The 17,551-nt window shown below is 37.3% G+C and overlaps 1 protein-coding gene and 1 long non-coding RNA gene across 4 annotated transcripts; both read right to left on the bottom strand.

The window, feature by feature from the left end:
* Positions 1–7,686: 7,686 nt before the first annotated feature.
* Positions 7,687–11,781, bottom strand: LOC113344386. 3 transcript variants are annotated; one of them, XR_003357783.1, is made up of 5 exons: positions 11,429–11,781; positions 9,298–9,556; positions 8,713–8,855; positions 8,197–8,327; positions 7,687–8,069 (listed from the first exon to the last, which is right to left on the bottom strand). It is a non-coding gene; the product is annotated as an uncharacterized LOC113344386 (long non-coding RNA). The 3 variants fall into 3 exon arrangements; XR_003357784.1 differs by having other exon boundaries at positions 9,298–9,547; XR_003357782.1 differs by lacking the exon at positions 11,429–11,781 and having other exon boundaries at positions 9,298–10,492.
* A 2,927-nt stretch (positions 11,782–14,708) lies between these two features.
* Positions 14,709–17,143, bottom strand: LOC113344445 (chloroplast envelope quinone oxidoreductase homolog). Its single transcript, XM_026588417.1, has 4 exons — positions 17,010–17,143; positions 16,722–16,863; positions 15,944–16,035; positions 14,709–15,633 (listed from the first exon to the last, which is right to left on the bottom strand). Exons 1-4 carry the CDS (start codon positions 17,073–17,075, stop codon positions 14,944–14,946), a joined length of 990 nt encoding a protein of 329 aa, XP_026444202.1. The 5' UTR covers positions 17,076–17,143; the 3' UTR covers positions 14,709–14,943.
* Between the last annotated feature and the right edge of the window lie 408 nt (positions 17,144–17,551).

Raw genomic sequence — 17,551 nt, 5'->3', positions numbered from 1 at the left:
ATAAGACTCATTATAGAGGTCTAATCCAAGAAGATCGCGGCAACTACGCCGTCCTCTAGTTATATGTATCTTTAGTATCATTACGAGTATTACTAGATCCAAGAAGTCCTAAACAATTCTTATATGAAAGTAGCAATTCTTACGTTCATAAAAGAAGTCGATCGTAAACCAAAGTAGGAAACTCACTTGAGTGCCTTGTTACGATCAACAGAATATAACACTCAACCACATCATATCAATTTAAGAATCAATAGCGCTTGCAATTGGTCGATTGTAACAATCCTTTTGATGCATGCAAATTTCAAAAAAACAAAAAAACCATATCAGATTTGATCTTATGCAACCACGAATATCAAATTAAAATTTAAATGAGAAAAATTAGGAACGACTATATGCATTCCAGGAATTTAGAACTCGAAGCCTGCCATTCGCGCACAGGTGTAGTGAGCATGGAAAGACAGTAGTAGTCATAATGGATATGCACCGATTTGTTTAGATCTTGAAGATTTCTTAAGTACGATTATATTCGTTGCAGTCGTCCTCTACCGTTGGCAACAGTTTAAAAATAACAAATCAACAATAGATACTCCGGTGCTCCCCTACAGTTTGTCTTGTAACTATCAATCGTCTAACATAGAAATCTTTAAGACCTAAACAAATTGGTGCATATCCATGAACATTATTACTACTGTCTTCTTCTTCTTTCAAATCTCTCTCTGACTCAAATTCAACAAAATTCTCAACTGATTGATGTTTGAGAATCATTCAAACACAAAAACACATCTGAGATTGATTTCAAAGTAGTAGATATTTTATGTTTTTAGAGAGAATGAGAAAGAGATAGAGAGAGACCCGTCTTTTTGTTGTTCCCTCAGTAATCATGAGAGCACGGCTACGGAAATTAATGGCTCGTTATAATAATAATCTATTCTATGGAGAACGTGAAGCACTAAACCAACTACCAGTCAAGAACCTCGTCTGTGGAGATTGATCTAGGTTTTACTGCGATGTGTTGCTTAGATATACCATTATCTTTATTGTCATTTGTTTATCGATTTATACGCATAAATCCTTTCCCAAGTTAAAGTTTTTTCTGCTATGATTTCGAAAAGTAATACATTTAACTTTCAGCAACGCTTTTATACTTATTTTTTTTCCTTGATGAACTTTTCGCCGCGGTTATTGACTAGTCAAGGACACGAGTGCACTTTTACTCCACTCCTGTATGGTGGACTTGGTCAAAAACAGGAGTGCACCTTACTGCGCTCCGAAAATTACTCCTACTAAACTCTTACACGTCATCATTTCAAGATATTTTACCCTTATAGTCCTATGAGCTGGTGTTGGAATTGACCATGACTCACGAGGGGACGAAGAATACCGGTTTTCGTTTCAAGTCTTTTTGCGGTAATTTTCATTCCAGTAAAAGATTCTGGTAAACACATGTTGACTATTCTAGTAAACACATGTTGACTATCCTAGCTAGATTCTTTTGAACATTACGTAGTGCACCAACGTGTAAATAGAACCAAAATTTCACCATTTCCGCCGCTTTAGGACTTGAAAAAAGGTGAAATTTTGCATCCTCCAGAACCTTAGATTGCAGTAAGTACTTTTCTTGGAGTGTAGTGCACTAATAGTGCGTTCCAAAAATTGACTGGTGAATTGGACTAATTTTGAGCCGTCAACGATATTATATTCGGGTGCGTAGTGAGAATGCAACCCCATCTTTGACTGGTTAACTGGACTCATTTGACTGGACTCTACGAAGAGGATAACACAACCTTGAATATGGTTGTATTTCCAGAGGAAATTAAGAATGTTGTTTTTCAAATGGGGAAGCTTCTGGACCTGATGGTTTCACATGTCTTTTTTACTAAAAACACCAGGACATTATGGGAGATGCTGTCATTGATATGACTCAGACCTGCTTCAGAACTGGGCATATTGCTAAGATTTTTAACCATATTAATATTGCCCTTATCCCAAAGTTCCTCTTACTGAACTTGTTTCTCAATACAGATTTATAGGGCTCTGTAATTTCATCAACAAAATTCTTTCAAAAACCCCTTTATGAATAATATAATATCCCAAAATCAAAGTGCCTTTATTCCTAAGAGGAGCATTCCTGATAATATTCTGCTAGCTAATGAGGCCATATATGCTGTCAACCACAATGACAAAGTTGAAGGCATTGCTGCCGTCAAACTTGATATGTCTAAAACTTATTACAAGCTTGAATGAGATTTCTTAGAAAAGGTATTAACTAAAATGGATCTCTTTAACCACTGGGTTAAACTCATAAATCAGTGTGTTTCTATTGTCTCCTACTCTGTTCTTCTTAATGGTAGTCCAACTGGGTTCTTCCAACCTGAAAGAGGTCTGAGACGGAGAGACCCTCTTTCTCCTTACAAGCTTCTAACCCGGTGCATACGCACGGAAAGTACATAATGCGTTGTACGTAAATATCGTATATTTGGCCCTACTCCTCCATTAATTTGTGGAAACAGATAAATAAGTAAGGCGTCATCCACATGGCATGCATTTGTTCAAGTTAGATGATGCGGTTTACGCACCAATACCCAAACTTTGCCAAATATTTTTTGTTCTCTCAAGGCCTTCGTTAGTTGATTTGAGTTAATCTTGAATAACCTTGAGACGGTATCAGGTTGGTCATGTATTCTTTGTCCTATCATCAAATTCAGAGATTGTTTTATTTACGGCCTCATCGGGCTTATGATGAAATGTGGTGAGTCCCCTAAATCTGCATATGGCTAATTTGAATTTGCATCATGATAGTGTTGTAAAACATATGTATGTTGGCCCTTCAGTAATGGAAGATGGTAACACAATCAATTTTTCTAGCAAGCGTAGGTGATGTGTCGCCTGATACACTGACGGACCTACAACCCGGGCTAATCCGGGCTTTAGCCCAGGTAGTCGTCACAGCCCAACAACTTAAAAATTGAAATGCTATACTGAACCAAGACTATTAGCCCAGGCTTAGAAAAAATTAAAACTTCTTGGATCCGTCCCTGGCCTGATATGACTTCGTCTTTCAAACCATTCTAAAGTTTAGCTCTTAATTGTTTTGGCTTTTCACAACAAATCTCAATTTGGACTCTTAGCCAAACATGGTTGGAACAGACCACCTTCCTGAATAATAATGATGTTTTTTTTCTTATTTTTGGTCGTTGCTGTGCCTTAGAACAATTACAGTGATGCGAGTATAACCAAAGATTAAAGGCTAAAAAAAACGACAAAGTTTGAGTTTAGTCTGGTGTGTGACATTATGGGTAGAAGACTAAATTTGGTCGAGCATGCACTATACGTTCGCCTGGTGTGGGGCATAAACTATACGTACGCCCGATGAGATTCCAAAAAACAAAAAAAAAAAGTAAACAAAAAAAAAAATGGGGCGGAGGTATAAAGCCCGCCCCATATATAAGGTGAATTAAAAAAAAAAGAGTGGGCGGAGGTATAAACCCCGCCCCACCCAAAAGAAAAAAAAAATGGAGCGGAGGTATAAAACACGCCTGGTGTGGGGCGGGGACTTTATGCACGCCTGATGTGGGACGTTAACTATACACTCGCCTGGTGGTGGGGCATTAACTATACGTTCGCTCGACTATATTTGGTTTTGGTGTTGGTCTTGGACTAAATATAGTCTGGGATTTGGTCTTTGGTCCGGTTTTTAATCGATAGTCTGTCCGCTGTGTCTCGTTTTTTAACCAAATATTTGGTTATACTCGCCCACTGTGGTTGCTCTTATATGCATAATACTCCAGCGTTATTATAAGCTTCTGACCTTTTTGCGTTTGTTGGAAGTGACGTCTCTGTGTCGGGTAGTTTGGATATGTCCATTTTCATCTTAATCATGAGGAAACAGTAACCGTTATAATTGTATTTCCATAAAACTTGGACGAAATTTAGCAATTCCCTTTAAGTTATAAAGCAGACACCTCTGATATTGTTGGTGAGTTATATTGGCGCCTTTTTTTTTTCCCCTTGATGAATCAGTACGACTCTGACTGGCACACTTTCAAATTCTTGATTGGGATCAGTTTGCCATTATGAACCAGGGCCGTCGCTGAGCATAGGCCAGCTAGGCGACGGCCTAGGGCCCCCAAATCTTAGGGTTCCAAATCCTATCTATTTCCCATCACTAATCGATTTTTTTTTCTTTCATTTTTTCTTTCTCTGATCTCATTTCCTGTCTAATCCATTATACTGTTTTTATGTCCTTATACTTACTACAATTTACAAGTTCTACGATTTCTCCTTCCATAATTAAAGAACAAGAACAAAATTTTTGCTAATGAAATCAAAGTAAATTTGACTTTTAATTCTTCTGTTCAGATTCCACTTCCAAACTTTTAATTCAAAAATCCACTGTCTTAAAAACGAAAGAAAATCAACAATTCAATTTAGTTGTTGTGTATAAAATATATATAAATATGGTGCAAGTGCTTCGAAAAAAAAAGTTAAGTTGGGCGATTGGCAAACAACTAATTTTACAGTTTCTTATATCAACTTGAAAGTTATCTAAGGCATGATATGAGTCCTGATATATTAACGTACATGACTTATATGCATAATTGAAACCTTTTGAAGTTCCGCCCAAACAAAAATGGAATTTTTTTTTGTTGATTTACTTAAAAGATATTGAAAAATGCTATCTCAATGTATGTCATGCAAAATTTTTATTGACAATCCTAGCAACAATAGGCTTGTCCAAACACAGTTTGGAAGTTGATAATGGATAAAGTTATTTCGTACGATTTTGATTTGAAAAGGACAGGAATATCTCTTTGTAAGATAGGGTGTTTTTTCGGTTTTTTAAACATCTTTTCTGAGCCAATTTTATCATTTGATTATCCGAAAATGATATATACACAACGAAGTGTATGTACCGTGTGAGGGAGGGGCGGGGCCCATTTCTATGCACCCCTATCCCAATACAGAGAGGATGACCTTTCTACCGTTGGATCCCCTCTCGGTGTACACTTCATTGTGTATGTACCAAAACCGTTGATTATCAAACGAGAGAAAAAAAATTGGCTTACAGAGGCCCCCGTTTCTCTAACTTCGCCTAAAGCCCCATATAGTTTGCTACAGCCCTGTTATGAACCATTGTGCGAGAAGAGTACTTTCATGTAGCATTTTGATAAGACCGCTGACGACGTCTTTATTCAACTGGTTTTCGTTTGTTTTCAGTATCATGTATGGTTGTGCAATATATATATAAGGGAATTGTTTTCAGCATTATCAATTTCCATTTAACATCATGAACTAGTTGGTATGTGTTCGGTTGTGTTGGGTAATTGCTGGTGTTTAAGCCAATGGAGTTTTAATTATAATCCTTCCATTCTGGTGAACAACATGATGAGAAAATATGTGGTGAACGTTTCCTTCATTAGCACCTATGCATTTTGCAATTAAGAAAAATGGGGTAAACAATAATAATGTTCAACATCTAGTACCCGTCTCCATTACTCCTCTCTGTTTAAGAACCCTAATTTCACAGTCTTCTCATAACTAGATTTAGAACCCAAAATTGATGCAAACCCTATTTTCATCCTCCTGTTCAAGCTTATTATCACCATAAATTTCCACCAATCTCTCAAATCACCAGCAACAATCGATGTTCATCCAATCAATGTTCTTCCCTGTAAATCTGATAACAACTTCATCTCTCCTTCAATTAGTTCTAGTCTCTACAGAAACACCATTTTCTTGTTCTTGACAAGCATTAAAACCCATTAATACTTCCTTGTTCTCCATCTGCAATTTCAGAATCATTACCATCACCCAATTCTCTCTTTTCTGAATTTCAGGTGGAAATGTTAATTGAGGAGGGAATTTCTCGATCTAGCTAGGGTTATAGTTTAGGGATGGATTATGATGATGGGAAGGTGACAGTGGTGGGGGATTTGATGATGTTATGCAAGAAGAAGACGATGGAGGTGGAGATTGGGATGGATTTGATGATGCTGCAAATGCAGGTAACCTATGAATGGTAACCTACATGAAAGTCTATATTGGCGTAAGTTAGTATTTCAAAGGTTCGTCATTTGGTGGTGGTCATTTCGAAATCTGACACAATGTGATCAAAACGAGAGAAGAGATTGAACAGCGATATTATATTAATGTGATCAAAACGTTGAAGTTTATTAGTAAATCAAACCGATGAAATATTGGATTCGCTCCTAATGGGGAAGTACCTTCAGCAAATTTACTTACACAGATGAGCACCTATAATTACGGAAATCAATATATAACCTAAAGATCGAACAACATTATTAGAGAATCCGATTAGCTGAGAAGATCATAATTTGAGTTATTAAAACCTCCTCTCGTCATTTTTTCCATCCAAATCCAGTTAGCTGAGAAGATCATAATTTGAGTTACCTCCCCTAGAGAAGATCATAATTTGAGTTACCTCCCGTAAGAGCATCCAGCTGTACGAAGCAGCTGACTCAGCTAATCGGGTTTGGATGGAAAAAGTGACGAGAGGAGGTTTTACTAATATTTGTTCTGTAGGGGAGGTAACTCAAATTATGATCTTCTCCAGGGGAGGTAACGCAAATTACCCCTTCCTACTTTTTCTCAAAAAATGAATACTTTACGAGATTTAAAGGGGGCAGATTTTTAAGTTATATAGGTGTCAAGAAATAAAGATGAGCCACATACTCATTGTATGTGGCCCGACCATATCGTAGACGGAGCGCATTTCAATTTGTGTACTCGTTATCTCACTATCTCTTGCCTCTTGGTCTACAGATGCTAAATGGAAAGGTTACCTTTAACATTATCTCTTGGGCCAAAGGTTGCATAGGAGGATACATCCGTCGAATGGAGTTCTGCAGTTTGGACTTGCTGCACTTCCCAACGGTCGTGTCTTTACAAAAATCTTGAATAGAGAATTTTTTCCAAACGACATCTGTGTGCATTATTCAAGGTGCCAACTGGATTTCATCTAATATGGAAGTGACTATTGGAGTGGCCAATCAGATTACGATGATAGGGAAAGATAGTGCTGATGTGGCTTCACCAAAATCAAAACTGATTGTGGAAGCGACATGTGGCTATTTTGGGGTCCCTTATATCTTTACATCATGTACTCTGAAGCTTTATCTTCTTACATTGATAGCCTTAGAAAAAGGGTATTTTAGAAGGTATCAAAATTTGTAAAGATGCATCTGAAATGACACACCTTTTGTTTGATGATGATTCTCTCTTGTTCTCAAAAGCTACTTCTCAAAATTTTCAAGTCATCAAAGACTATCTTCAAAAATACTGCTTAGCTTCTGGGAAAGAAATAAATTTTGAGAAATATGGTATTCTTTTTAGCAGGAAGATTCTTGAGCATAGGAAACTCTCCTAGCTAATATTTTAGAGATCCAGAGCAGGGACTTAGGAGAAAAATATATTGGCACCCATATTGTGTTCCAAACCTCTAAAATCCAGACTCACATGGGTATTCTCCAAGCTGTTGATGTCAGAATCTCCATCTGGCTTCATAAGCTCCTGTCCCAAGCTGCTAGAACTACTCTGATTAAGCATACTAGTATAACACGCATGCGCGATGCGCCTGCCATTTCGCTCAAAAGAAAATACAACACTGCATTCAATAATTTTGTAGTTCAACTAAAAAATAGCATAAACTAAAGATTCATTCGTGTTCTACCATGTTCCTGTTACACACCCAATGGTCTGACATTACTTAAAATAAAAGCAAATTAGTGCAAGCAGTTGATATTGATGTCAATTACTACAGATATGGATCATTTGTATAAAGAGTGATACAAACATTCAGACCTTGAACATCAATATGCTTTTCAACGCAGACCAGTTAAGAAAAATGGGGTAAACAATAATAATGTTAGACGTAATCGAAAATTAACTCAAAATAAACAGTCCCATATATGACTATTTGGACAACAAAAACGGACTTGAGTAAAATTACAGAAGGCAAATGAATTGAAGGAGATACTAATTAAGCAAGTATTACCACTCTCATCACTTCTTCTTAGTAAGAAAGAGTGTAGGCAAAGCAAAAAATCAACCTGCACACCGAACAATAAGAAATTATAATCTACCTTGCATATTAGTTTATATGAAATTGGTCAGAGGAAAAGGATTTAATTAAGGCTAATGAAATTAAGTGGTTGGTCTAGAGCAAGATTGACTTACCAAGTTCAAACAAACCCACATATAAGCATCCGGCATGTGCATCTGGTGAATTTTGTTAACATAAAATGATCTGATAACTTTGCATGTCTAGCCAATTTCATTATGTAGTCATCTGCTTCGATCATCTGTGGCTACATTAAAACAAATATCGGTTATGAGTACTACCAGAATGACAGTATTTATTAGGTTGACACCCGAAAAAAGGTGTATGGTAAAGTTAACTATGTCAGTCTATTAAGCGGCATTTAAACTTGTGAAGACCGGCAATTAGAATGTTAGAATCACATTAGCCATTGAAGCCATCCTATAAGAACACACAAATTACATTTTTATTTGCAATGCCTTTTTTTTTGTTTGGCAATACCTGCAATTAGGTATTGTTGTAGCTAACTCCAAATATGTAGAATCAGTTTACATAAGTCTGCGCTCTCATTAAGGAAAACATAAAAGGAAGCTCCAAGTTATGGCCCTTTTGGTAGATTCTAAAGGAACTAAGCATTGTGACTGAAATTGTACCTTCCAAGCCACCATAGTGACACACAATTGTCTATCCATTAGATTCTTAGCCGTTATGGCGCTCTGTGGAGTCAAACTGATCCATCGAAAGCTGTCTGACCATGCCACCTAGAGCTTCCCCGGATCTCTGCAGCTACATCCACCTGCATATATGTAACAGGAGAAGGAAGTTATGACCATGAGAATGAGTATAAACATGAACGCCAAGATGAAGAAACAAAGTTCAGCCATGTGCCAAAGCAGAAAGTTCTCTCTGCCTAACTACACCTTCACCAACCAATTATGCTTGAGAATCCCTTCAGTTGTCAATTAATACTCTGGAAGTACCCTATTTTCCAGTTGAGCCTAACTCATGTAATTGTGTCCATTTAACATTAACATACAATTTTAGAGCTAACTTCTGCCCCATCTATATGAGCACCATCACAGCTGAGAATTTATTACTTTAGATTAAGCAACAACTAACATGGTTTCGAATTTCAATCACATTTCAATTTATAACTAACTTTACATTAAAACACTCGAGAAGAAGTACCCAACTACAATAAAAAAAATCCAAATCATGAAGAAGTAGAAACAACTTACAATAGCAGCAGCAATTGAACCCCTCCTATTGGTAGAAACGTTACTCTGAAGTCTGAACATTATTACCACCCATACCTTCTCTGTCTTGAATTTTATACCAAATCTCTATTTGTTCGCTTTTCTCCACTCTACTCATAGCAAGTGAATTTCTACTTCCTTTACTAGCTCCATTAAAATCCTTATCTAGGTTATCTTCAGGGTCATGATCAATGACGACGCATTCAAAGCAAAATTTTCTTGTTTTAGCCAGCTGCATTTTCTGTAAGAAGACATTAGTACTAATAGTATTCGAATCAATAGGAATGGATTCAGGCTCCAATTTGTACCTGGGTCAAAAGATTCAAGAGGCCAATGCTTATATGCCAAAATTTTGTTCCCTGATGCTGAATGCCTAATATGCTTATATGCCAAGATGATAAACTAAGGATACGAAATTGAATAGAGAGCCATTACTACCTATGGAAATAACCTTCTCATTCAGGAATTATATCAAGCATGATGAACGTAAAAACTAAAAACAAAAATAAACACAGTGTAAGCCTAACTACTAATATGCATTAGTCTTATTAAAGGAGGGACTTAAGGTTGTGAACGTCGAGAAAGGACAGAAGCAACTAAAGCAGCCTCCTTATTCCAATAACCCCAAAAACATTTAAACAGTAATGGAAAAGAAACACAGTAAGATTCATGCAAGGATGGAGGGATTGGTGCTCAAACAAAGTAACACACATATCAGGTCAATGACTATTAATGTGACGGACCGGAAAATTACGCCTTTGGCGCGTTGCCCCGCACGCCGTAACTTTCCCGATGCGCCATGATGAAGTTACGATCCGGGCCTAAAATATCGATAAATGCACGTCCATTTGTCCTTCCAAGCATGCTCGTGGAGCATGATGCAGCTAACTTAGCTTCCACACCGTTCCAACTTACCCTTGATCCGCGAAGGGTTTATTAAGAAAACAAACACTTTCCTAAAACGATAAAAATGGCCATTTGAGGCCCTAAACGATGGAATTTGGCTAAATTCTGGTGACCATGTGGATCTGTAGATCAACATGTCTCAATCTTTGGGTCATTTCCCATCAAAATGGACTCCTCTTGAGCTAAATTACGACACTCGGGTTTTTAGCCTCCAGATAAGCTATAACTTGCTCTTTGTAGCTTGATAGGAAGTATGAGCATCCAATGAATGGAATGCAACTTTCCTCATCAAGTTTGGCCACAATCATCTCTTGCGTCGAGCTACCGAGCCAGATGATATGAGGGGCCAAAATGTCGCAATCATCTCCCAATTAGATGATATGAGCGACAAAGTGTTGGACCGACAATGTTGCAACTCATTGCGGCTGCCTACGTACCCTTACCTACTCTAAAGGGATCAAGCACAGACCGTAGTTCATCAACGAAGGGATAGAAGCTTAACCAACTCGTTTGCAAGGCCATAGCTAGCGAAAATGGTAATGTCCTGGTCCGTAAGCCATTCTGTCAAAGATGCACAATGATCATGCATCATCGGGTCCGCGACATGGCATAGTGATGTATAAGCATCAAATGTCCTCCTCGTAAGGATACTCAACTATAAATGAGCCTTAGGCATCATTTATACTCCTTTGGCTAAGCTATGAAGCTTACTTGGTACATAGTCTGCATATGCTGTAGGCCAATAACTTTCGTAATGCACAATGATTACGCTGCAAGTTCAAGGAAACCTACCCAACTGTCCTAATGCATCATGATGATGCAACATTGTACTTTTGCCAATATGCCTACGCTATGTGCCTTCCTTAGCACCAAATATGGCCCTTCGCTAAAATGCATCTCACTATGCAAAGAAGCTTTGGATGAAGCTTCATCACAAGCCATGGCGTATCCTTTAGCATGCGCCATGCTAAAAACACGATGTATTACATTTAATGTCCAAATATTCACTAACCAATTGGAATTCCAATGTCAGTCCAACTGAATGATTCACAAGGAAGGAGGATTGACAGAAACATTACAAAACAAAGTCTTATGTTTGGGATTAAAAAAAAAGTGAGAGAGGTATCTGAATCTAACAAAACCAAAATTGAAAGGAATGATACATGTTATTACTACAAAGAGATGGAATTAATAGTTTCGTACAAACCTGGAAAAGAAAAATCGAAACCCCCAATTTGATAATGTTGATTCAAACATCAATCCGACCCTCAGAAATCTGGTGTTCATACATACCTGTGTAGTTGAAGCATTCCAGTTCTTCAATCCATTTTTTCTCGGCTCAATTTTTGTTGTTTAAATTACTCAATGGGAAACCCTAAGTTCAATGGGAAATTGAGATGAAGGTTAATAATTTAGTAGATTTGACGAACAAAACTTGAATTGCTTGAATTGAAGTTGGAGTTGGAGAAGATTGAATATTGGAGCTAAATCAGAACATATGTCATTGCTCTCGTCTGCGTTTTCTCCTCGAAACCTTTTTTTTTCTCCACTAAACCTAAGTCGAAGAACCTAAAGAGAGAAATGAAATTTGTGCCTGAGATTTCTTATATATAATTTTAACTTTTAGGTCCTTAAAAATTTAAGTAATTTAATATAAACCCTCATAATTCATAAATATCATACCGAGATCCTCATTAAATGGACGGCTGTAATCAAACTCCGAGTTTTTAAATCATCTGATCTGATGGACAGCATAAAAAATACACACGGAAATTTGAGGTCGTACCAAAAAATCCTCATTTCTTTATATTAGTAAGATTGGCCGAGCTATTCCCATTTTTTAAATGAGAGCTTTTCTTATTCCTAAGCACCTTTGTAAACAAATGGATGCTCATCTTTGTAAGTTTTGGAGGGGTGAAACTTTAGATACAAAAGATATGAAATTACACCTGTTTGGTTGGGATATTTTATGCTCCCCCAAGGCTGAAGGTGGTTTGGGTTTTAGAAAGGCTGAACTAAAAAATTTGGCTATGTTGGCCAGAAATGCCTGGAGGATTCTGGAAAATCCTAATTACTTGTTAGCTACTGTTCTTAAGGCTAAATACTTTCCTAGAACTGATTTCTTGAATGCCAAGTGCACTAGTAAGTGGTCTTGGACTTGGAAGTGATCGCATGCCATTAAAGAACTAATTAAGCCTTTCATTTCTTGGATAGTTGGGGATGGTCAATTTATTGACCCATTGTGTGATAAATGGATACTCACTTTGGGTTCTGCTACACCCAACCCTCTTGTCCCCCCTGATCCTAGTATTAAAGTGTCTTATTTTATTAACTCCCAAACCAGAAGTTGGGATGTGTCTGGACTCAACACCCACTTTGATAATGCTTTTGTTCAGAAGTTTATCACCATTCCCTTAAGCCAGCTTTGCACTCTCGATAGGAGGGCTTGGGATCTTTCAAAGAATGACAAGTTTTCTTTTAAATCTGCCTACATGGGGCTCAGAGGTCTTAGGACCTCCCCTTGTAAAAACCTTTGGAAGCCTATCTGGAACGTCAGAGTTCCTTACAAAATTCAAGTGTTTGTCTAGAGAGCAGCTAGAAATGCTCTGCCTGCCAGAACTATTCTTCATACTAGAATGCCTATGCATAGTGTGGATTGTCCTAGGTGTACTGATCCTTATGAATCTATTATGCATGCTTTGGTCCTTTGTCCCTTTGCTAGAAGAGTCTGGTTTATCTCTGATCTCAATATAAACACCCAGTTTTTTCAAAACAAGTCTTTCATTGACTGGCTTCTTTTTTGGTTAACTGACCCTATGTCTAAACTTTCTGATGAAGATCAAAGCCTGTTTGTTGCTATCTTATGGTCTATTTGGACTAGTAGAAACAATTTTATTTTCCAAAACCTCTCTGAAAATCATACCACCGTCCTTGCTAGAGCTAGAGCTATGCTCCTTGCTAGGAAAATTAGCTTTACAGTTTCTACTACCACTTTTGTCAGTATTTGTGATAAATGGATGCCCTCATATTTTGGATGGATTAAATGCAATACTGATGGTTCCTTTGATGTTACTTCTGGAGCAAATGGTGTAGGGTATGTGATGCGTGATTTCTCAAGAAAAGCAACCTTCCTTAGTCTTTGAAGTTCATTCTGCTGAAGAAGGTGAAGCCAGAGCCATCTGGGCAGTCTTGAATAAAGCTCTGGAGCAACAGTTTACTCATATCATTGTTGAAAGTGATGCGAAATCTCTCATCGACCAATTTTCAGCTGGAAAGTTTGAAGGAACCTCGCGTACGAATGCTCTTTTTAAGGATATTCAACTTTTTTCTTTTAAGTTAATTGCTTGTGTCTTTAGTTTTCAACCTCGGATTTGTAACTCTGCAGCACATGAACTAGCTTTATGGGCTAAGAAAAAAAATTCTACTATGTAATGGTCTGCCCCTCCTGTTTGGCTCCTACCAACAGTTGAGGAGGATCATTAGCCTTTTTGAAGGCCTTAGATTAAAAAAAAAAAAAAAAAAAAAAAAAAAAACTGGACTCTAAAATGACTCTCTAACAAAAATATTGTGAAAAGTCCACCGTGGGGGTAAAAAAGGTACGAAAATGTTGCAAAAAGTCCAAAATGCCGCTTTCGAAATTTTTGATAAGGAATTGTAAAATCACGCAATGGAAGTTCAACAGAAAATACGCTGTCAAATTAACGAGCATACAATACATTTTACTAGAATACATGGAATATGTTCATAATGACCGGACCCGCTTTGTCAGAGTAAAAATTTTGTGGGAAATTTGATACTCTCTCTGTTTCAAAAAGATAGGCTTATTTCATGTGTAATTTATGCATGAAACAAGCTTATTTTTTGGAAACAGAGGTAGTACTTTTTACGCAGAAATTTCATCTGGCCAGGGGCGGAGCCAAGGATTGACTAACCCTGGCTCTACCCCCTATAATCAATAAAGTCGATAAAAATCCCTTGTATTTATCTGATATTTTTTTATTTAGCCCACCTAAAATTTTGAATTTAGTCCACATATTTGTACATAAATATTTTTAGCATCCCTTAAAAATATTTCTTGGCTCCGCCACTGCATCTGGCTCAAGCAAAATACCAAGAAAAATGAGTTCTATTACGTCAACCTGTAGCCCATAATGCAAACATTCTTTTAGTAAGAGTTTAACGGTGAACAATACAGGTATAATCATATAAATAGATCTTATTCAAATCAGTATCACTTTCATCCGTTGGCGGGGGGATTCATGTTTGGAAGCCTGAAGAGTAGGTTTGAGTTTTAAAGAACCATTTTTGACAATTAGACTTGAAATGTATGTTAACACAGACAGGGCCTTGATTTTTCTGAAAAAGTTATGGGAATTTACTTCTGGTTGCCCAATAAGTTGGGTTACATACAGTGAAATGCAGCAATTCAATTATTGAATCAGGTTAGACACGAATGAAGTAATATACTTTACGTGTCAAATGAAGCGTCACCCAAAAGAAAACCAACGCATATTGAAGAAACCTAAATACAGCAGTGTATCAGTAGTACATCTTTATGGATCCAGAGTGCATAAGAAATAAACTCTCCTTACATTACAAACATATTCAGATGAAAACAAGTTACATTTCCAGATGACATACACGATTGTGGTGTTTGTGACATTCTATATAAGAATTGAGTATATCATGCTGGTCATAAGGGTGGCGCAGCCAAAATGGTGCTTAGGGCTCCACAATTATCTTTCCTGTGGCATGGCCCTCTATGCTCTTTGCCCATGCATCTTCAGCCTTACTCAATGGATGCTTTGAATCAACGGTCGTCTTAAGCTTTCCTTCTTTCACCAAATTAACTAGATATGCCAAGTTCTCACTCTTTGGAGTCATAACCAGTGGCACCAATCCCTTCTTCGAAAATGTCAACTTTTTAAATACAGATACCATCAGGGAAGCAGGACCAGGAGTAATATCAATCACTTTACCGTTCTCACTTAAATTGGGCTCAAATGTAGAAAATGGAATGCCTGTCGCACAATGGATGACAAAGTCATACTTGCATCCGGATGGGCTTTTAAGGGATGCCCCTGCTGGGGTTTTATAATCGAGAACTTCATCCGCCCCTAAGCTCTTCACAAAATCAATGTTACGTGTTCCACAGGTTGCTGTGACATGAACATTTCCGAGCTTTGCAAGCTGAACAGCGTACTGACCCACTCCACCTGAGGCAGCTGTGATAAGGATGTTAGTTTGTTTCGCTGAGCTATCTAGCTTGATCCCTGATGCATCAGTCAGGGCTTGGAGTGCAGTAAGGCCTGCTACAGGTAAGCCAGCACCTTCAGCAGCAGATACTTCATTTGTCCTTTCAACTGTCAAGCTTTTCGAAGCCACTGCATATTCAGCTAATCCGCCTCCACTCTAACAAACACAATTGCAAATGTTCAAAAAATTATTAAGTAAACAATGAATCAGAAGTAATACATACAAGAACATCATAGTTTTCGGGATATTTTTCAGTAATAGTAGTTACCCCAATGTGAAATATGCATGCTTCTAGTTCTGAACATCAATGCTCGTATCTTAATTTATTGGAAAATGAGTCATTCTCTAGGATGAACAGTAATGGTGTTCATGAAGTCGTTGGCAACCCATCAACCACACAGTTATTTGAAAAATAAGCTATATGCATAATTCTAGGAACAAATTACAATTACGTATAACCACTCACAGCATGGCTAAGAAAAGCTACTACTTTGTCACCAGCTTTAAAGTTATCGACTCCTGGACCAACCTCTATCACCTCACCTGCAACATCAGTACCTGATTCAAGGAGAAAGGTCAGCAGAAATGTTTGTGATGCCTATTTTTCGTGAGTAATGACTCTCATAAATTTCAAAAATCTTATGCTATAAAATGGAGATGAATTGTAACTTCAAGTATTAAACAGATTACTGTGCCATTAAAGTGGCAGTTATACACAAATACATCTTTTGTGCTAAAATGTTGTGTTCATAGATGCCCGCTTTCCAACAAGGGGCACCTCATCAGTTTTATGAACTCGAAAGAATAACCTCGATCAAGGAGGTAAGGTGGGCAGGGATTACGTATGATGCTGTAAACAACTGTAAGGTTGTCCGATTGTTTTCAGGTTCTCCGACCCATACGAAATACGTTTCATTATAATATAATGAAAAAAAAAAAAAAAAACTGTTCTGTACAAATATTTTTATCATTCCACTTGAATACTGTATTGAGTCGGGAACGATCTTACTCTAAGATTAGACAAGTCCCAAGGTTATGGAACCACGTATTCATTTTCACTTTTTATCCACCTACACTGAAACAAAAATTTCAACTTGGACCCACTTCCTAGGCCACTTCTGCTTTGGACTGTTCTCATTTCTTCTTTTAGATCCACGGTTTTTTGAACTTACAACAAGAAAAGTATCCCTTGAGCCCTGAACCAATGACAAAAATAAATATCCACAAAATTTCATCAAAGTTACCTGGTATGTAAGGGAACTTGCGTATCATAAACGGTCGCAAATACCCTTTCTGAAGTTTCCAATCCATTGGATTTATACTTGTCGCTTCCAGCTTTAGCAAAACCTCATCTTTCTTTGGAGAAGGTACAGGAACTTCCACATGCTGTTGAAACAGTAATTAATATTATTAATCATATAACATCGAGTATTTACTTGAAGCCTTGCATGCATGTAAAACAAGAGTCACGGAATCATAACCACGAACTAACACTTGGTAAGCAACTGAATAATGTGAAAATTAATCAGAACCTTTAATCCAGCAGCTCCACCTCCATAACCTTCAAACTGAACTGCATGCATAAGTTTCCCAGCCATTAATCAAACGCTGAGAGAAAGAGACAGAGAGCAAAAACTTAATGGAAGACGAAAACAATATGAATTTGGGAAACTAGATATTCTTGATTATAAAGATGAAAAAAAGGTCATTCCACAAGCTTTAAAAAAGGTTTCCTTTACTATATAACATACTAATATATATGAAGGTGAACGAGGAGAAGCACTGTTGTTGAATATATAACCATTTTTAGGCTGTAAGGAAGGTTTCAATCTGTTTTTATTTTTATTTTTTTAAGGAATAAAGCTTTTTAATCATATCGACTCCCTCGTATTGCCTAATGGTCAGTGGTCTAAAGGATGGAGATCAACTTGAAGACTTGCTGCTGATAAACCTTAGGGTCCATTTTTGTATTCTATGTACATCTTGTAAATTCTGTCAGTCTTCAGTAAAATTTTCCTTAATTTTCTATCAAAAAGAAAAAAAAAAAAAGCTTTAAGTAATGGCTCCTAAATTG

This window comes from Papaver somniferum, unplaced genomic scaffold (assembly GCF_003573695.1).
Source record: "Papaver somniferum cultivar HN1 unplaced genomic scaffold, ASM357369v1 unplaced-scaffold_76, whole genome shotgun sequence".
NCBI lineage: Eukaryota > Viridiplantae > Streptophyta > Magnoliopsida > Ranunculales > Papaveraceae > Papaver > Papaver somniferum.
The sequence above is the reverse complement of the archived record's forward strand: the minus strand, read 5'-3'. Positions and strand labels throughout refer to the sequence as shown.